The 20,179-nt window shown below is 47.4% G+C and overlaps 2 protein-coding genes and 1 long non-coding RNA gene across 6 annotated transcripts; 1 reads left to right on the top strand and 2 right to left on the bottom strand.

The window, feature by feature from the left end:
- Positions 1–353: 353 nt before the first annotated feature.
- On the top strand, positions 354–3,895 carry RIMS3 (regulating synaptic membrane exocytosis 3). The gene is made up of 6 exons (XM_026085965.1): positions 354–620; positions 2,030–2,171; positions 2,271–2,383; positions 3,064–3,165; positions 3,288–3,427; positions 3,675–3,895. The coding sequence occupies exons 1-6, from the start codon at positions 401–403 to the stop codon at positions 3,885–3,887; spliced, it is 930 nt and encodes a 309-aa protein (XP_025941750.1). The 5' UTR covers positions 354–400; the 3' UTR covers positions 3,888–3,895.
- LOC112975621 lies at positions 2,408–4,126 on the bottom strand. The gene is made up of 3 exons (XR_003256679.1): positions 4,044–4,126; positions 3,656–3,944; positions 2,408–3,291 (listed from the first exon to the last, which is right to left on the bottom strand). It is a non-coding gene; the product is annotated as an uncharacterized LOC112975621 (long non-coding RNA).
- Positions 4,127–4,365: 239 nt separating this feature from the next.
- On the bottom strand, positions 4,366–18,397 carry SMAP2 (small ArfGAP2). Of its 4 annotated transcripts, none has more exons than XM_026085947.1 (10): positions 18,237–18,397; positions 17,157–17,242; positions 16,206–16,284; positions 15,720–15,806; positions 15,112–15,193; positions 14,514–14,614; positions 14,224–14,389; positions 13,623–13,945; positions 10,963–11,100; positions 4,366–4,382 (listed from the first exon to the last, which is right to left on the bottom strand). In XM_026085947.1, exons 2-9 carry the CDS (start codon positions 17,237–17,239, stop codon positions 10,981–10,983), a joined length of 1,041 nt encoding a protein of 346 aa, XP_025941732.1. In that variant the 5' UTR covers positions 17,240–17,242; positions 18,237–18,397; the 3' UTR covers positions 4,366–4,382; positions 10,963–10,980. The 4 variants fall into 4 exon arrangements, with proteins under 4 accessions (XP_025941732.1, XP_025941733.1, XP_025941730.1 ...); XM_026085948.1 differs by lacking the exon at positions 4,366–4,382 and adding an exon at positions 5,506–5,615 and having other exon boundaries at positions 11,058–11,100; XM_026085945.1 differs by lacking the exon at positions 4,366–4,382 and adding an exon at positions 5,513–7,108 and having other exon boundaries at positions 11,058–11,100.
- Positions 18,398–20,179: the final 1,782 nt, after the last annotated feature.

The following is a 20,179-nucleotide window of genomic DNA, read 5'->3' as shown; positions in this document are numbered from 1 at the left end:
GTCGCACCCTCGGCAGCCGGCGGCTCCCGGGTGCCGGGAACGGCCCCGCGGACCCCCGGGGAGGCTGTTTCCCGCGGCGTCCCACGCCTGCCGGTCGGGGCTCCTTAATGCCATTTGCACCGGTTCTCACCTTTCCGAAGGGGCTGGGGCTCCTGCCCACCCGCTCTTCCGCAGGGAGCGACCGCGACAGCTTCTCCTCCCTCCCGCTGCCGGCTCGCCGAGGTCGCTCCCGACGCCCCCGYGCCGCCTCCGCTTCCCGGCTGCGTGGATGCACCGGGGGCCCCGTGCAGCCCCGCGGGAACCGGGGCGCCGGCGGCCGGGCTTGACGCCTCCCCTCCTTGCCCCCGCAGCGGATCCCAGGCGGCGGCGCCCGGGGCGGCGCGCGAGCCTCCGGCTGACCATGTTCAACGGCGATGCCAGCTCCTCGGCGGCCAGGAATGTCGTCCGCAGCTCCAGCATCAGCGGCGAGATGTACAACATCGAGAAGAGCGCCCGGGGCAGCGCGGACTCCGTCAGCATCACCTCCCTCAAGAAGCGGCGCTCCAGCCTCGGCGCCAAGATGGTGGCGATCGTGGGGCTGTCGCAGTGGAGCAAGAGCACGCTGCAGCTCAACCAGCCCGGTGAGAGGCCGTGCGGGGCCCCGCCGGCGCCCTCGTGCAGCGGGAAACTGCTCGGGTGAATTGCACCGTTGCCTTTAAGAGAAAYGCGTGCCCTCGAGCGCCTAAATCGCTTGATTTGCAGCGTCCTAGCAGCCTGCTCCAGATTAAGACGCTTCCAAAGGCGCATCGTAAATCCCTCCCAGCGCCCCGGCACCGCTCCCGGTGCCAAACTCGCTTGCGAGCCTGAGCCGAGGGCGCTGCTGGAGGCGGCAGCGGCGGCGGCTTTGCCTGCCTGGGGCTCGGTCCCGTCTCAGGCCAGCGCTTCCCTTCTAGTTGCAGTCTGCTCTCGCTGCAAACTCACCAGGAGGGGCCGCGGGGAGGGAGATAATTCGGAGAAAGAACTTGTCAAATGTTCTGGCTATGGGAAATATTTAAATGCTTAAAATAGCTTTTTAAAGGGCGGGGGGCGGGGGGAGAAAAAAGCTCATTTTAATGCAGGCTTCTTCTCTAGTTATTGCTTTTTTATTTCGCTTCTCGCTGGCATTTCATGATTCTCTAAGAGATGCTCTATAAAGAGAGGAGTTAATTTGGAGCCCTCCAGCCCTGCACATCTGAGATGTTCCTGAAGGGTTATAATTATCCCAGAAAGCCAAGCAAAAAGTGTGCCGAAACCCCAAGCCCGGCAGCGATCCACCTGGAGGCGGCGGGACTGCCCCTGCCCAAAGGAGYGGAGCAGCCACATGCCGGAGCAGGGCAAAAGGCTCCCGAAAAGAGCCTGCTCGGAGCCGGCTCCGGCATCGATAGCTCGGGGTGTCCGAGGACATTATATATTTAAGCTAGAGTTGTGGCAGCATCGAGCCCTTTCCGGGTTTCGCCTCTCCCGGCCCGGGGCCCAAGAGGGAGCACTCGCCGCTCCGCCGGACCCCGGGGCCACCGGCATCCACCAGGGCAGGGACGGTGGGTGGCCGCGGGGGTCCCACCGCATTGCAGACGGCATCGCCATGGCAACCCGCGCGGGAGCAGGCTGCGCGCAGCCCGGCGGGAAGGCGGCCGGGAGCCCGGTCCCCCTCCTTGGGATGGAGGGTGCTCCCGGCAGCGCGGGCACGCGGCCCTTCGGAGGGGACTCCAGAGGCTGGGAAGCGGCAGCGCCGGCCAGGCACCGGGCTGGGATAGCGTCAGCTCACACGTGAGCTGAGTCTGGCAGGTCTCAGCTCAGCTTTGGAGCCGGCAGGGTGCTGCGGCGGGGAATAGCCCAAAGAGCCTCTTTCCAGGCAGGCGCCTCTCGCTGCATCCGAGCCCGCTGCGGCACCTGCGAGGAGGGCAGGGAGGAGCCTCCCGCRTCCGTCCGGCGGGAACGGGCTCTATCCCAGCCACCGCGGCCGGGGGATGCTGCTCCCGGGGCTCACCCCCCCCCCCATCTCACCTTCCAGAGGGGGGTCCCAAAAAGCTGCGCAGCAACATCCGGAGGAGCACGGAAACCGGCATCGCCGTGGAGATGAGGAGCCGGGTGACGCGGCAGAGCAGCCGCGAGTCCACCGACGGCAGCACCAACAGCAACAGCTCCGACGGCATGTAAGGCCGGGGCGGCGGCGGCGGGGGCCGGTGCAGCCCCCCGGCCGGCGCGGCGCAATTGCCCCCCCGCTCCCCTCCCTCTCGTCTCTCCCCGCTCAGGTTCATCTTCCCCACCACGCGCCTGGGAGCCGAGAGCCAGTTCAGCGACTTCCTCGACGGGCTGGGGCCGGCGCAGGTCGTGGGGCGGCAGACGCTGGCCACCCCGCCGATGGGTGAGTGCCGGCGCGGGGGGGGGGCCCGGCTCCGCTCCCACCCCGCGCCGGGCCGCCTTTCCGCAGGGAGCCGGGATTGACCCGCGTGAGGTGCCCCAAGGGCAAGGGCGGCCTCCCGCCGGCTGCCGGCGGGTGCTCGCCCGGGGCTGGGCGCTGAGGCTGCGCGACGCAACCTCCTTCCCCGGCTCTGCCCTGGCTGCGCCCCCCCCTTCCCATCCCGGGCTCTTCCACGGGGCTCGTTTGCCCCCCTTCCCGCCTGGCCGAGGGAATCGCCTTCCCAAGGCTCAGCCCTGTTCAGTCCCAGCTCGTGTTCCCCTCCCCTGGGAAAAATCCCCCTGCGAGGCTGCTTCGGGATGGGGAGGGGGCGCGTGCAGCGCTGCAGGCGTGGAGAGGAGAAGGAAAGCCGTTAGCTGTCACCTGGTTCTCTCCTCGCCGCTCGAATCCGAGCATCACCTGCACATCGGTTCTGCTGTGTCCTTCCTCCAAACCTGCAATAAACCACGGGCCCGTTCGAGGGATGCCTGCCGAGGACGGAGGGAGGAGGTGGGACGGGGGGTGCCGGGGCTGTCGGAGCCCCGGGGATGGCTTCTCCTTCCCAGTCCTTGTCACGCAGTCCAGCCCAGGGCCACGGCTTGTCCGGGTGGGAGCCAGCAGGTCCGCGAGGTCTTCTCTCTGCCTAGGCGACGTCCACGTGGGCATGGCTGACCGGAACGGGCAGCTGGAGGTGGAGGTGATTCAGGCGAGGGGACTTATCCCGAAGCTGGGCTCCAAGTCCATCCCGGGTAGGTGGCTGGGAAGGAAGGGGGTCGGGGATGGAGGGAGAGCGATGGAGAGCAGTGCGGTCACTGGGACGATCACAGGAGCCCGTTCTGAGTCAACGTTTCTCTCGCGTTTGCCGATGCAGCCACCTACGTGAAAGTTTATTTACTGGAGAATGGAGTCTGCCTCGCCAAAAAGAAGACCAAGGTGGTGAAGAAAACCTGCGACCCGCTGTACCAGCAGGCTCTGCTCTTTGAGGAGAGCCCCCAGGGCAAAGTCCTGCAGGTAAAGCCCCTCAGCTGGATAAACAGTTGGTGACAGGGAGGGACTGGGGCAGCGAGGGCAAGGTACAGAAACCCAGCGTCCTCATCTCGAAATGCGTTGCTGTCCCTCAGACCACAGCCTCCCCGTCCCCGTCACAGCAGGTCCTTTCCGGATGGGCGCACCGAGTCTGCCGGGCTTTCCCCAACCCTCCTGCCTGGCACGCAGGGCAGCTCAGCTCAGCTCACCTACCGCCTCTCCTCCTCCGTAGGTGATCGTGTGGGGCGATTACGGCCGCATGGACCACAAGTGCTTCATGGGGATGGCCCAGATCGTCTTGGAGGAGCTCGATCTCTCCAGCGTGGTCACAGGCTGGTATAAACTCTTCCCCACCTCCTCGCTGGCAGACTCCAGCATCGGACCTCTGACGCGCCGCCTCTCCCAGTCCTCCCTGGAGAGCTCCACGAGTCCCTCTTGCCCGTAGGCAGCAGGTTGGTGGGAGAGGCCGGGAGGGGAAAGGAGACATCCTAACCTACCAAAACTGTTAGTGGATAGCTGTAAATATCCAGTCCTTTTTTTTTTTTCCTTCTCCTCCCCCCCCCGTCCCCTTTTTTTTTTAAATCTCCTTCCTGAAACCAACCTGCTCTCCACACGTTCCTCCCTGAGCAAGTGTCCCGGGGTGCAGAGGGGGGACGTTGGAAAGAGAGGGAGCAAGGGCTGTGTGTCGTGAGGCAGAGGGCAGGGGGGAGGAGAAGCAGGAAAAAACTTGTGACACAAAACAAGTGACGCGATCAACTGCCGACCCATCCCGAGACTGTTACAGCACCTCATCCTGTCACCCCGTTGGAAAAGAACCGGAACGATGCGACGCTTTTCTCTCCCGACCACCTGGCGGGAGCATCGCGGTCTGATTCATTCAGCACCACTGCAAGTAGCATGTTAACGAGATTTCTTTTCCTTCGATTTTGTTTCCTTGCCTCTGAGGAAAAGGTAGCTTTTTAAGGAAAAAAAAAGAAAACTCAGAAAAAAAAAATCCAAATCAGCACTATTTTTTTTAAAGGAATGTAGCATCTTCTATTATGTAGCTTGCCACGTGCTAACTCAACACACTCACTCTGCAATATCTCCGAGACTCTTTGTATTGACAGGAAACATCTGCCCGTCACTTCCTGTTTGTTAGTTTTCCGACACAAATCCTGCAACACTGAGCAAGCAGTCCTGGTGACCATTTTTCCCTTTTTTTTTTTTAGTAGCATGTAGCCTGTGACAAGTGACATTGCCAAAGTGAGAGAGAACAGAAAAAGGTGCACTTCACCTAACCTAAGCATAGCCTGGTCCCACCTTCGTGTTTCACCACTGACAATGGTCTTGTATGACCAATTCAAGACCCAAAACAAACTGTGATGCCTCATGTAAAAATTCAAGTCAGGAAAAGGTGACACAAAGGAGGCAGTAATACTGTGATGATGGTTGACCGTCTGCCTTCCAGTCCCTTCCTTCCTCGATCATCCTTGCRTGAGGGTCAGCAGGAGGTCTGAAATGCTCTGCTCTCAATACTTGAATTTCAAGTAGGAAACAGGGTTTCGCCAGACAGAGCGGCAGTCTGCACCTTTCTCTAACTCTCGACTTGTTGGTATGCTACAGGGGAACATCTCAATAGCATCTTCTGCTGATCTGGAATTAGGGTGACTGAGGTAGATTACAAAGGACTAGATGCTTTGAATTTATTGTCAGGATGAGTGTTTGGGGTTTTTTGTTTGTATGTTTTRTTTGTTTGTTTTTAAAGCAGCATTTTGGTTCCCCAAAGGGACCAGTTCTTGTAGCAAAACCGAGAATTGCGGAAGCTTTTTTTGAAGGTGCCTAATGAAATTTGCTGAAAATACTCAGGGGAGACACCACTAGAAACTCTGGTTTCTTCATAAAATATAATTAACACAATGACTGTCCTGAAGGATCAGTTTCCAAAAGAGAAATAAAAAAAACACCAAAAGATGAGCAGTCATGAGACTGGAAGAGGACAAAAGGTTAMTGGGGAATTTTTACCTACCAGATGGCTCTGACCTTCAGTCTTTAATACAAATCAACCAACAGCACAGTTGGGATTTTTAAAAATATGTTTATTGGCAGAGAAGAGAATTTCACAATGCACAGAGCACAACAGAACAACCTGTGGTTCTTCTGGTGATACCAGGAATGATGAACCATCTAGAACCTATTGCCACAAAGAAACAAAAACAAACCTGAAGGAAAAGACTGTTGAAATGAAGCTGTCCCCTCCACCGAAAGCAAGCTGGTGGTCAAGCAAAATTCTGCTGCTCGTGGCTGTTTTACCTGACACCACCACCATGACCGCTCTGATTTTACCAACATCGTGTCAAGGAATTTCAGCTGCTATCACGTACTTTGGATCTTCACCAAATCAAAATCACTACAGATCTCTGAGAAGAGAGCAGACTGGACGCTGCTGACCATGGATGGAGAGGGGGTTGCTTCGAGACCTTAATGCCCATCTCATAAAGCATTAGACTCTCGTCGGCTTGAGTGGCGAGTGCTTGCTCAAGCAATAGACACTGATTTCAAAGCTCATGCTGAATAGTGACTTACAGGACCATGAGATGGACTAACACAGTCTCAAATGGGTTGTTTGAGGAAGCAAACTCAGTGCCCCGATTACTGAAACAGGAATAAACACTGTTTTGAACAAAGGTCCTTCCAGAGCGTGACACAGTTATACGAGGTCAACAAAGCCGGAACTACRCTAAACTTCTCTGCCCCAGCGTGCTGGATTTTTGAATATATGTGAGGGAAGGCATCTTAAGAGAAGAAGTTTTTTGCTCCTCCGGACTAACATTTGCTTTTGCTTTAGCCACTCAACTTCAACAGAAAAAAGAAAAATCTGCCTTTCCCTCTGTGGTGAAACAATAACCATGTCCAAGGGAAAACGGAATAGCAGTATGGACAAAGCACAGGAGCTATGCAGGTATCTTCTGTACAAGGTTTGGACACAAGTGTCCTACCCCCTTCCCTTTCCAGCGCAGAGTTTGCTGGCTCTAAATTTCTCCAGTGAGCTTCACAGCTTTATTTCTGCCTCCTCTTGCAAGCAACATAACACTTTGCTTGAGATACAGCACAGAAGCTCATAAAGACCAGTGGAAACACGGAGACAGCGGGGTACGTGCCCCCAAACAGCAGGAGCCTATGGTCTAGAAAAAGGCTCACTGGTTCTGTGCTAGTTGGAAAAACCTGCCCTCGCTGTCATGTGGAAAATCCAGCACCCAGACAGAAGAACTATATCTGAAAGGCATACCTGAATACTCCAGGGAAAACAGAAAACCCAAATACGTTGGCTTTTTTTTTTTTAATCATCAATAAACTGATAATGCATCAGAAGATAACAGTGTAACTAAGGTCAGAACAAAACTGCATCCCGATTCTCTGACAGTGTTTGTCTGGTTTGCTGCAGTGCAGTACAGCAAAAGAAAGCATATGGGTTCACGGGAATGATTCTTCCTGCTTATTGAGACAGACCGGCAAGGTGAAGCCACCATGTCGAGGACTACAAATGATTGTCCCTTATTCACGAGACAAACTGAAATCCGTCAAAACTTTAACTTCTTCACTTTCAACGCTACATGTCCAGTCCCTCCAGGGAGCCAGCGCTCACTTCCGTGGGGAAGCGGCTGGGCCTGGACCCACCTGACACTTCTGTGGGGAAAAAATAAGAAATGGGTAAAGACCGAAGCGCGTCATGTTTACATTGTGACTTCAGCTCCTTCTCGTTCTCAAAATGCATGATACCACTCATCAGACATTTCCCTGCCTCAAACAACAAGAAAAGAGAAAAGGCCAAGACACCCAATTGCTTTCTACATGTGACATACCAGAAAAACCACAGCTTCTGGACTCAGGGTTTTTTCTGGGGGAATGTTTTATTGCAAAGGGCACTTTTTATGCATTATATGATTTGCATAAGTGGCTGCACTAACTAGGCATTATGCATTAGATTGTTTCCTCTCTTTCCTCCTCCTTGAATCCCTTCTATCAGGAAAGTAAATTCAGACCCATTCCACTTTCCAGTTATTCTCCCCTGGAAAGAATTATTAATATTAAACTGAAACAGCTTCGCAGTCCATTTTATATCCAATACCAAGGCCTAACAGGGAGTGTGCAGCAAGTTATATGAAGCACCTGCTTGAGACATAAAAGAGCTTACTGCAGCAGAGGGGCTCAACTGACACTGGAGTAGCTTATGCTAGTGTCAGAATCAAGGCACCAGAAATGAGTCACCTGGATGGATTTTGTCAAAACGGCCCTGAAATAAGATTTAAAAGTCCCCTAAACTCCGAGCAAAAAGGCAGCCACAGCCATACGAGAAAGCACAGAAAACACCAGATGATTTCCAGGCACAGTCCTAAATTATCCCTGGGTTTTCTGCAAGCCAGAGAGGGCCTTTATTTGCCAAATTTTGAGTGACTGAAATTTTCTAGGGCACCAGAAGCTGGGCCAGGCTTCTGGGCTCAAATGGAAATTAACTCCTATTTCATTAACTTCATAGCACACTGAAAGCATGGGGAGAAGATGCTTAGACATAGTTGTTTCCATGCCTCAATTGATTTATGAAAAACTTAGTGGCCAGCAGTGAGATTACTGAACCCATTACATGGTGCTGGAAAACGCAACAGCGCATTCCCTCCATGGCCACCTTTTCYGCATCTTAACTCTTTTCTCTGGAAGAAGTTACAGACATAGCACTTGAAGCAAGATTGCTTCGATTGCACATATTAAACCAGAAATTCCTAAAGGAGTGGGAGCAGGAGCATCTTTGCTGATAGGCAATTGTTGCTGTTCCATGTCTTACAAGACTGTTCTCAGCAGTGAATAGACTTGAGAAGTCAAGTATATATTTGTACCTGTTTGTACACATCAGTGAGAGAGAGGAATTCTAACACATTTATATACCTTGGCTTGTTTAAGCCGGCTTTGAAATACCCAATAGCAGCATACAATTTGAGGGTCTTGGTCTTTACTGATACAAGGCCATTTATAAAAATGGCACTGGTGATTTTTTTCTAGGCATAAATAGTCCACCTTCTGCTTACTTCCAGTTGACTCAGACACTTCGCAGACTGATGACATGAAATGCTTGGACAATGCACATCTGTAAGCTTCCTTAAGGGTGTGCATTTTGTTACTGATTTGGAAAATAACAGCATTTTAAAGGTCAAGGAACAGTGTTCAGCCACCGTTCCTCTTGATTTTTGAATTCTAAGTCTAAATGTGTTTTGTATCACAGATGAAAAAAGACATTAAGAAATCGCTCTGCTTTCCTGTAGCTTTTCATGTCTCTAGAGGCAGATTTGCAAAATTACCATCAGCTTTAAGTAAAAGCAAGGTTTGCATCCTGTAATATGCCAAGGGCATGGTGGCCTATTCCAATGTTTCTCTAGCAAAGCTGTTTCAACTGGAAGCCTTTCTTCTATTTCATGTTCACAAAGCATAGAAAACTCCCTCAACCCTTAACTGGTTGTTAAAGGTGCAAGAGTTAGGTTTATGTGCTAAAAACAAGGATGAAAGGCTGCAGAAAAGACTTCCTAATGAAAAAGAACTATCTGCAATAAAACATGTTTTGGAATTGGTGGGGTAAAGATGTGCCACGTGTAACACAAATGAAGTTATACAGAACAGACCAAGTGACCAGATGTGACAATAACGCTTCAACTAGTCAGTCATGTTAGCTGAGCTAGCCCGTATTTTGGGAAGTCTTGGGTTTTAAGAGCAGACCTGGAAAAACATACAGTAAAGGGTCTAAATATTTGTCTTGCTGCTTGAATAACTGTCACACTGTTTTAACTCCTGATCATTTGCCTAGGGCACAGACACCAGAACCGAGCCTAGTAGCATCTAGGAATCTGGGAGAAAGCAGTGCAGTTTGGCAACTGCCACTAAGACCAAGAGCTGGTGCAACCACTGTGCCTGTCTGGAGCGCCAATTATTGGTATAAGTATATATATATTTTTAAGAGCCAGAGCTTAGTGCGCTCTATCACATTCAGGTTATTTTTATTTTTATTGTAACTGTGCAATGAAGAGCAATTATGCGGGGTGTGCATTTACCACCTGCTCCCATGCTGGCTCCAAATCTAGCCTCTGCTTTGTTTATCACTTGCACTAGCTATTGATTGCTGAAGGAAAGGGTAAGAGAAGCAAGAGAGCTTTTCTGGAAGGAGGGATGACTCAGCCGGACCGTCAGCATCCCCACCTTTCATCTCTCCTGTTAAAAAGCATGTAGATAAACAACTCTCCAAAAGGCCAGCCCTTACCTTGACACACAAGGGTTTAAGTCCTGCTCCCCTAACAATCCTCCCCTCCCTTCCTGCAAAGGGCCAGCAATGAGGTGAATGTCTCAGACATGAAAAGCTGAGGACAGCACTGTTGCTGTTGGAAGGGGTGGGAGGTGCATATTAGGACAAACTCTCGCTGAAGTTTTATGCCTTTAGTGCAGGTGAAGAGAGGAAGCCTCAGAAGTATAGGAAAAGGGTGTCACTCCAACGGGAAGAAAGGCGTTGTACATTGCTCTGACTTCCTAAAGGGATTGCTGTCTGTATATATCTGCTAGATCCCAGTACTTTGCTTCAAGGTTCTTGCTATAAGTGTTAGGACAATGTTTAATGTCAGAGAGGGCCTCTGGATGTAGCAGCACTCCCCTCCTTCGTAACCACCTGGCCAGGCAGCCTGGCAATGAATGCCTCTCGAATGTTAGCACTTTGAAGTTGGTGGCCTTGTTTTCTTAAAAGGGCTTGATCTTTTCATGCAGTTAAATTGAATAATCTTCCCCATCATGTTGTCCTACTCCCCACCTCAAAATTTAAGTACGAACAAGCATCTGGACCATTTAAAATATTGTCCAGCACTCAAGAATCTGTCATTAATCTCAAAAGTTTATACCTTGACTATGAAAATAAACAAGCACACACATTTAGCTTAGGAACAACATTTAGTGGAGTAGCAGCTCCGAGTCTGAATTAAAGCTTGTCTTGGAAACTGATCACTAACAGAAAAGAGCACCAGAAAAACCACCCAAACCATAAGCACACACAGAGAATGGTTTTTGTTTTTTAAGAAACACCTAAACAGAATGGTTCATCCTAAACTACCAGATGCATGTGAGGGGTTTTACCTATACCTTAAGCACTTTTAAACATAACCTACGCCCTTCAAACTATGTTAGCCCCTGAAAAAGGAGAATGGTTAGTAGTATGCACAGGCAAAGAAAATTTACATAGGGAGGGCCAAGATCAGAAAAGGTACAAGGCAGTGAGAACTGCAACAGCAGTGAGAACAGCTCTGCAGCAAGCTGATCAGTTCTAACCACAGCCTTTCTTCTATGGGCAGCTGCTTCCGATGGCTGCGTAAAGACTTGTATCTTGACAGGGGTGCAGCATATGAAAGCTCTGCAACCTTATAAGTATACAGAAGTCTGCGCAACTTTACATCAATACTTTTAAAGTACCTAACAAGTAGCATTGAGAAAAAAAAAACCTCTTTGAAGAAATGAATTACCTGAACTAAGTCAGATTTTCAGAACTCCATTAGCCATGAATTAACCACTGCTGCAAGTTCAACTTTAAGTCTCAAAAAAGTAACAAGCATCTCACCATTCAAGTGGCAAACATCAACCTTTCTGTGTACCTCCATTACCTAAGAGGAAAAGAACAGTTAGAACTCGTAAAGAACTGACATCTACACTGGGTAGCTTTTTAGTTCTGGAAGTGAAAATATAACTAAATTAATGAACAAATTTGGCTGCCTTCACTAGTCTGCTCATTTCATATTTTGTAATAAACTTTGCTTTGATGACAGATTCATAAATTTAACAACTCCACCTTAAAATAAATGCCACAAAGGGGTGAACTCCRAAGTTCTTTCAACCCCAGTTCCATTGTTCAAGATAAGGGGATGGGCTTGTGGTGGATACTTGAGAATGGTAATAGATTTTAAAAAAGCAAATGGCAATTTTATACCTGTCTTATGTAATGTTTTATATGTGTGTGGTCCTTCTTAATGTAAAACTCTTGTATTTTTGTGGTTTATATGCAGCAGGACTGATGGCTGTGAGGGTGCACGCTATTTTGTAAAATACTCTTAACCAGTTTTCCCAAGGAGGGGAAAAAAGTATTCACATTTCCATTGGCTTGTACCTGCATGTACAGTACTGGGGCAGCAAGTGAAGATGATTAAAGCCAGCTTGAAAAACTTTGTGCTTGAGTTTAGCTTTTCAATCAAAGTCCAAAACCACAGGCCTAGCTTGGAGGAAAAACCCACTCTCCCCTCAAATGGGTGAGCTTCTTTGGATGAAAGGCTCCAAATCCCTATACCTGAAGTGAACAACTCACACCAGTGAGTGTAGTATTTTTTAAACACAATCTGTTAAACTGTTTAAAAACAAGATAAGTCACTGTGAGTTTTCACTGCAATATTTTATTTGGGAATTTACATATACACAGGATAAAGTGGACTGAGGAAGTCTGACCTCTTGTTCACGCTGATGAGTTTAAGCAGTTGTGTTCTACTGAAGATGAGAAAAGAAATCTGACCAACCCACTTTTTATGCCTAGATTAAAAAGTCAAAAGCTAACCGGGAATGGGTACTGGCATTACACAGGAACAAAAAAATATGAAAAAGTATAAATTAGGATGTCATAGTCATTTTAAAAGTGTAAGAAAACTTGCAGTGGGCTCTCAGCCCTTGATAAGTTAACTCTTGGTTAGTTTGTTAAAAGTTTAAATACATCAATACCACAGATTAGACAGAAAAGCCACTCTGAAGTGCAAGTTTCACATTCCAAACAGCTTGCCCCCACACTGTGCGAGAATCCTGCTTGCTCATGGGGGGAGGGAGAGGGTCTTCAAAATGACTTTGGTTCCAATGAAGGTTGGTGAGCCAAGCACAGCGAGGCCTCAGCTCTGGAGAACTCCACTGAAGGGAAGAGGTAGCAAGGCTTGCTTGCCCCTGGGTTTGGGTTAAAATCCAGTTCCTCAGCACCAAACAAGATTTCCACCCTCTGCTAACCAAAACCCCTACTAATACTAGAGTTTAAGTGATTCTTAAAAGGCCTGAAAGTACAGGCAGTGTTAAGTCCAGATTTCCCAAATTCTTCAGTCACACCTCTGCTAAGATACCCAGCAGGACATTAAGTGCTACCCAGAAGCATTAGTGGAGGTTTGTGCAAGGAGGGGGTCCACCCCAGGAGTGTGCATTGACTGTGCTAAATACAGGGGAGCTCATGTTCTGGTCACTGAGGTTTCACTGTGTCTGACAGTAAAAAAGGCAGAGATGGGTCTCAGTTATGGGAAGAGGTTCAGGCTGGGCAGCCAGCCAGAAAGAAAAACCCTGAATGTCTCATGGAGCAGTTTTGAAGAACAGAACAGAAGGCAAAAATGGTCACAACGCAAGGGATTATTTCCACATCTGAGTGCTGAGGGACTGATTGCTTCCCTGGGCACTTCCTCCGCCCATTGACTGTCCATATCCCATCATGCCATTAGCTCCATAGAAGTTCATCCCAGCCATCTGCTGGGTCATCTGAGAAGGGGAGAGGAGACAAGTCAAGCTATGTCAGGGAGACTATGCCAGCCCAAAGCAGTCAGCTTAAATAACTCTTGCTGCCCAACATGTTACAGAAGAACTTAAACAAGTTCAGCTCTAGCACAACAACCTAGCCTAGACAGATGCAGATAGATACTACTTGAATGTAGTATCCCCATGTTAATCCAGTTCATGTGGAACTATGGCTTTTATACATGACACCACAGTTGCTTTCAGGCTACAGGTTTGCCACCCCCAGCAGCCAATTGGCTCAATTTCTCAAACATTTACATGAAGTGAGAGTTAAGCTTTCGTGTTTCAATTTATCCCTCGTTGCACTAGGATCATCATCTGGAAGTCAAGGCCTGCTCTGGTTTAGGTCTGCCTGTCAAGCTGAGGGAGTGTTCCACTTCAGCTGATGCTACACTGATTTTTGTTCTCCAAGCACATCAAGACCTCTGAACAAGTTACTGCTTTGTAATCCCTCAGTCTGCCTGCAGAAACAATGGGCCTCACCCAGCCCCAGAAGAGAGCTCATAAAAGCACTAAAACCTCTAGGCAACAGGCTAGATTTAACCACATGTCTCCCCTACCCTCCCTTCCACCTTTGGCCCAGCAGAAGATGACACCTCACCTGAGCAATGTTCCACTGAAGCTGCTGTGCTGGTTGCACACTGTAAACTGGCTGTGGAACTGCTGCCATGCCAGCTACATAGCCGGTCTGCTGGGCAGCCATCATCCCGTTGGGCACACCAATGACAGCTGCCTGCATGTTACCCACATATCCAGCTGGTATGGCCATGGGAGTCACCATCCCTGCAGCTCCAGGCTGGGCCACCATTCCCACCGATGGTGCCATCATGCCTCCCATCATGCTGCTGGAGGGGGCTACTCCTGGAAARCTAGTATATGCTGCTGCAGGATATGCCATCTGAGCTGGGGCCATGAACATTGCTCCTAAAAAACACACACACAGAGAAGCAGTGAAAGGAAGAGCAGTTGCATTCGTTATTAGGGACTGAAATGCTGCCCTTCAGTTCAGAGACTATCACAGTGCTCACTTGGCCCTGACATCYGACTAGAGCTGCTCATCATGATCCTAGCCAGTCTTCAAGAAGGACCACCTACTTTCCTACATCTTTGCTTGTCAGATATCAATTCAGTACTCTCAGCACAAGCCACCCACTCTGAATTAGTGTACTGTCCTTCAAGTGCTCTTTTCTGAGATCTGTTACCTTGTGCAGGCAGCTGAGGTGTTTGAGAGCCATACAAGGAGAGGATAGAGTCTTTAGAGAGCTGCTTCTTCCCTACTTCCTCCCCTTTGCCTCCTGGCTCAGGGAAGAGATTCAAGTTTTCAGGAACAGAACCAGCACTTCCAGATGTTGGCATAGAACCAGTGACCTGGGACAGAGACAGCACAAGAGCAACAGAAATATTCAGCACTAGGAAAGACATGCAGAGCTGCTTCCCCTCCTTGTCCAGGCACCAAGCTAAGTTTTGGCAAGCACTGAGATGGCCTACTTACCTTCCTGGAGTCAGAGTTTGATCCCACTGACGCAAAGAGATCAAGATCCTTCTCTAAACTGCTAGGCCTGCCATTTGGAACAGTGGTTGTCACAGGAGCATCTGGGAGAGACAAAGCCATGACAAAATGTTTCACCTAAATGCCCTCAGACTGAAGGACAGCCTCCTTGCTAATTAAGCAATTTGTACATATGCCACTCAACCGAGTGACCTGACCCATAACCTACTTCAGCTAATGCATATTTCCAGCTCTTTGCTCTCCCTTCTGGTCCTGAAGGAAGTCCTTCTCAGTACCAAGGAAGCACACTGTGCCGTGTATGACCTATTAACTTCACAGCAGCCAGGAGCCAGTGTCTGGAGGCCGCTATAAGCACTCCTGCAGTACTGCACGAGCATAAAGAAAAACTGATGTTTCTGCCGCAGTGCTGAGAGCTGTGCTTGGGTTGCACTGGAGTAGTTTAAATAAAACACTAGTATTCCTATCAGATGTCATTCACCTGTCATGGAGAATAAGCACTAAAAGCTCACTGAATTCACAAGATCAAAGACAGTATATAAAATCATTGTAATGGGTACAATAAGGTTGGAAAGGCTCTTACCAAGTCCTAGCAAGTCCATTACTGGTTCAGTAGATTTAGGAGAACTTTTTCTAGACAGCTGTGTTTCTTCTTTCTTTTGAGGCTAGGGCAAAAAAAGCCAGAGGTCTTATTCAAATTTTGGTTTTACTCTGATATTTTTAGAGGCTATAAGGGTTTACGCTCTTCTTAAAATCTGGGGTGGGTTTGGGATTTTTTTTTCTTCCTTTCTTCAGTGGACATAAGTGCTTTAAAAGTGAACAGAGTTTCAGAACAAGTACTACAAAATTGTTTTTACTATCCCATTAGGTTGGAACCCTCTGTCAAATTCAAACTAATCTAAACTAAGAAAAAAGTGACAGCTCAGGTTAGACAACTGAACAGGGAGTAGCTAGATTCCAACCAGCTCTGAACTGCAAGGCAGTCTGCTTAGTAAGTAACTGTACATCTGCTTAGTACCCGGTTGATTAGTGGGGGAAAAAGCTACTACCATTTGTGTGATTCAATGCATCCACTGCTATGACAGAGGCCAGAAACCCCCCCACACACACTTCTATATCAAGCTGGATTACCTCCATTCTGCTTGAGAGAAGTCTTTACAACTGATCTGTGACCACGCCTTTCAGTCTTACCATTTTCACTTTCTCAAAGATGATAGGTTCCAGTTTTCTTTCTGATACTGGCTCATTACTCTTTTTCCATTTGTCATCCTTTTCTTTCTGTAGAATAGAAAGACAGAGGTCAAAGCTCATGAGAGAAAGTTTATACAGAGCTTTACATGACGCTGTTACTAAATGAAAAGCCTCAATCATTTGTTCATGTTTCAAACTCCTAGCAAACTACCTGTCCTGCAGCACAGATATAGCTAAAGACCAGCATTTGAAGCTAGTGCTGCTCTGAGCAGGGAGTTGGACAAGATGACCCTCCAAAGTCCCTTCCAACTTAGTTATATTTACAAAACAACTGAATCTCCTCAGCCTTGAGGAAGAGATTAGTCACTAATCAAGGAAACATTTAAAACTATTTTCACAGAATCACAGCTTACTCATGAGACAGATCTAAACTTATAATTTAACATGCACTTAAGCTTCTGCAGAAGTAAGTTATTAGAAACTAACCCTAAACACATTGATGTCAATACTTCGGTCCATGTATTTCTTCTTTTCATATTTATCACGAATGAAGCCCTCCACAGCTCTGCAAGAAGCTTGTTAAAGACAAATGATTCAAGAATGGAAGACTTATGTATCCACATGTCAAAAATTATAAGGTACAGGTTGTAACTAAACTAATGACTGTCTGATGAGCTCTTCCAGCACTAWCTTTCTTGAAGTAATATAGTGTTTGATCCAACTACTGTAGCTACTCAGTGTTTGCTTCTTTAGGGCTATTCCAAGCATGATGGTGCTATAAAGAAAAGTTATGTTAAATCAGTGCTTAACTTCTACTGTGCTCTTTCCTTTGATGTATATTTACTTTGACCATCACYTAAGAGCACACATTTCAGTGGCACAGTCACTTACACTAAGAGGCAGTGGTCAGAGAAATTGTTCCTATGCATGCAAGACCACCTCAGCCAGCAGCTTAATGAGACACTGCAAAGATGAGAGGTGCTCCTGTGTTTCTTTAAGTCCATATCACTATAACCCTGTTGCACTGGGCATCTAGAAACCCTTCTGTAAACAAGGGAAGAAATTACAGCTTTGTTTTTCAGAAGTGCTGAACCTTTCTAGCTGTCATCACTGAGAATTTCAAATACTCAGCACTTGAAAGTCAACTCTATTTGCCACAGAACTGATAGTGCATCTCATGCAATAGCTTCAAATTGTAACAATCAAGCTTCAGTTCTCCACCCTTACAGCTTGGAAGCAATCCTTTCAGCTCTCTTCCACTTAGTTCAGTAAAGTAAGCAGTCTGAAGCAGTGCTCAGAGGGTGCCTAGCTAGGAACTTATTTTCACAGCTGATGCACAGGCACATGAAGATAAGCCTCCTATGCAAGGAGGGCAGCTACTAAGCAACAAGATGAAAAGCTTCCATATTCCCCCAGTAGCAAAGGAAGAAAGGATGCTGATCTGTTTGAGGTCGCCTGAAGTTCTCTGGCAGGTAGGCTTCATAAAGACGATTTGCTTTTCCATTTCCCATCTCCTGCATGCACTGCAATTCAAAAGAATTCTTAAGCCATTTGTTTCAGACATTAAAGCTCTTTTACACATACTAACATGCAAGGCCACCAACCAAGAGTCTGTGTTAATTAGGAGGCATGTGCAGACTTTTGAAGCCTGTCCTGTAGATGAAAGACATTCTTCTGGCTTCTGGTACAAGTCTACCCCTTAATTTAAGGGGGTAGATTCAGACCTCTGAACAGCCAGAAGACCTCGTGTCCCTTATTAGACAAGAAGTGTTTTCATTTTTGCATTTTCACAGATTAATGTTGAGAACATCTGGTACACTGCAGCTTTTATACAAGGCAGTTTTTCTTCATACTCAGGAGATTGTTTTACTTGGAAGACCTAGTGCAATTTGCAGATTAATGTTTTCTAGGGGCATTCTGTTTAGACTTTTCCTTCTAGTGAGTTCACCTTCGACAGTTACTAGAGCTCCTTAGCTTTTTACATGCCTATTATGTAATCTTTGGGCCTCCTCTTTCATGGCTGTGCTTCACTGGCCATGGTATATCAACCCCCATTTGATTACCAAGTTTAAGAAGAGTTTCCAAACTTCTCTTAAAGAAGGATCTTCTGTAGCTTTGCTAAGCAAGTTAGAGTTATGGATTACTTCATCTTTTCAGCATTAATACAGCTACTTATAGAAACATGAAGTTTGACTAGCTGGGAATCCCTGATGCAGCTGCTGTGATCTCCCTGTACAATTAGCCAACCCTGAGCGTTACAGCACAGCATTAATACAAAGTCAAGGTGACTATTGCATTAGCAACCTAAAAATCACTTTGGAAGTCCAGGATTTCTTTTCTGGAAACCTCAAGGAGAAGAGGTGGGCAGCCTCAAGCAACAGAGCCTTTGGCACTTTTACAGAAACTTGCCAAACATTTGCCTTTACCATCTTGACAAACATCAGTGAGTAATTATGACTTTTCTCCCAACCTAGCTCTACCAGAATAACAATACTATTCATTTTCCACCTGCTTTACCTGTATCTGTTCTTGTGTCCACTGGTCAAGATTGACTGATTTTACCCTGGATATATGAACTCCTAGATTCCTGTGGATCCCAGCACAACGAATACAGATGAATACACCAATATTCCAGGATGCCCATCGTGGCCCTGTGAAAGAGACACAGAAGTGTTTCATACCAGCAAGYCAACCTGTAGTTACCTTGAGCAACTGAGAAACTGTACCAAGTGAACTGGGACTGAAGACTTTACATTTTCATTCAGATTAGAACTTGGAATTGGACATCAGTAAGGTGTTTTTACAGATAGTCTCACAGTGATTATACTAGAAATAGTATTTTTATTCCCTCCCTCTCCCATTTTGAGCTCTACATGAGASAATTCTAAGGGGAAAAGGGAGGAAAATAATCATTCAGAACACCCAAGACTCTGCAAAGTCACTCTAAGCAAGAGGAAATTGGGATTTAACAGTCATGTCAATACAAGTCTGTTTTTCTGCTTTAAAAATGGACAGGCTTAATCTTTCCGCTGTAATAGTGCTATCCAAGAATCAGCTTCAGAATATTCACTACTGCTCAAGGACAAGCAGCATAAAGTACTCAGCATTTGACAGGAGGACAGCATCACCAAGTCTTCTCTTTTGATCTCAAGCAGGAAGTAAGCTAAGTAAGGAGAACAGCACCAACACTTAAAGTCCAGTAGACTAATCACCAAAAACAGTCAGGGAACAGAACTCCACATTGTGATCCTGACATAAGACTGAAACAGTTCACTCCAGTTTCTACAGCTCTAATCCACATGCAAATTGTGGATTTGCTTTCAAACAGGCAGGAGAGCTCCAAGGTGTGGAAGAAGGGAGATCATGCCAGGGGGAAAAAAAAGGAAAAGATTAACAAGCTTAGGTTTTTCACTCATTGCAAGCAGTTCAGAAACATTACCAGTGGATGGCAGGGCTCCACAGATCTCCATAGGCACCCCGTGGCACTCCCACTGCTCACCGCCCCCCCACCCTGGCCAGGGCCATCACAAGCTCCAGCCATCGAAACCTTCTACCACTGAAGGAAGAACAGCTCTGGAAGTAGTCCTCTGCAGTGTAAAACAAGCATGTTTTAAAACTACATAATCTAGCTAGAGCTCTCAGCCAGCTGCATATTTAACATAGCCGGCTTCTATCATAGTTTGGATTTTGCTGTTCATGTTTACCTAGGCTGAACTCTTAACTGGCCAAACACAGTATTAGTCAGAGCTAAACCATACCCTGAATAAGAGAATTGATAGAATTGATAGACTGGAGCAAAACAGCTTGCTTTAATTAGAGCAGATATGACAGCCCTTCACTGGAGAGCTAAAAAGTGCTCCATCTCCTTCAATCTGTCCAAGAGGCTTGAGGTGCACTTTTGGGGTAGTTTGAAGTCAAGCTTCCTTGCTGAAGTACCTTATTGGCATTACTGTTTTCAACAGCATAACTTGAAGTAGACTAAACCACACTAGCCTTTTTATAGGGATTATGGGCATTACTGCAGAGGAAGGCGAAGAGCTGTTATTCTATCTTATCTTGCCATAGTTAAAATAGCAAGCCTCAAAGCAAATGAGATTGCAGTGGGAAGGGAAGGAGGGGGAATATGTAATTCCAAAGCCCTAAAAAAGCAGCACTGTATTTGAATTTCCTAGACAAGCTAGATGCTTTTTAAACAGTTAACTCCTGTTTACCAGGAGAGTCCAGAGCATCCTGAGGAATTTTAGTACTAATAAGGCAGCAAGTCAAGGTCACAGTAAGTTTGGGTGGGTTACTAATCAAAGTTTTGTTTTCCTCCAGTCTCTTTAGAGAGCTGATTGACATTCAGGGTCAGCAATAGTTCCCCAAGTCCCTACATGCCCTAGCATGTACTGCCTGTTCCCTTCCAGAGTAAAGGCATGCAACCTCTAACTTACCCTCAGAAGTATCTATTGCAACTAAAG

This window comes from Apteryx rowi, unplaced genomic scaffold (assembly GCF_003343035.1).
Source record: "Apteryx rowi isolate R43461 unplaced genomic scaffold, aptRow1 scaffold_68, whole genome shotgun sequence".
Classification (NCBI taxonomy): Eukaryota; Metazoa; Chordata; class Aves; order Apterygiformes; family Apterygidae; genus Apteryx; species Apteryx rowi.
The sequence above is the reverse complement of the archived record's forward strand: the minus strand, read 5'-3'. Positions and strand labels throughout refer to the sequence as shown.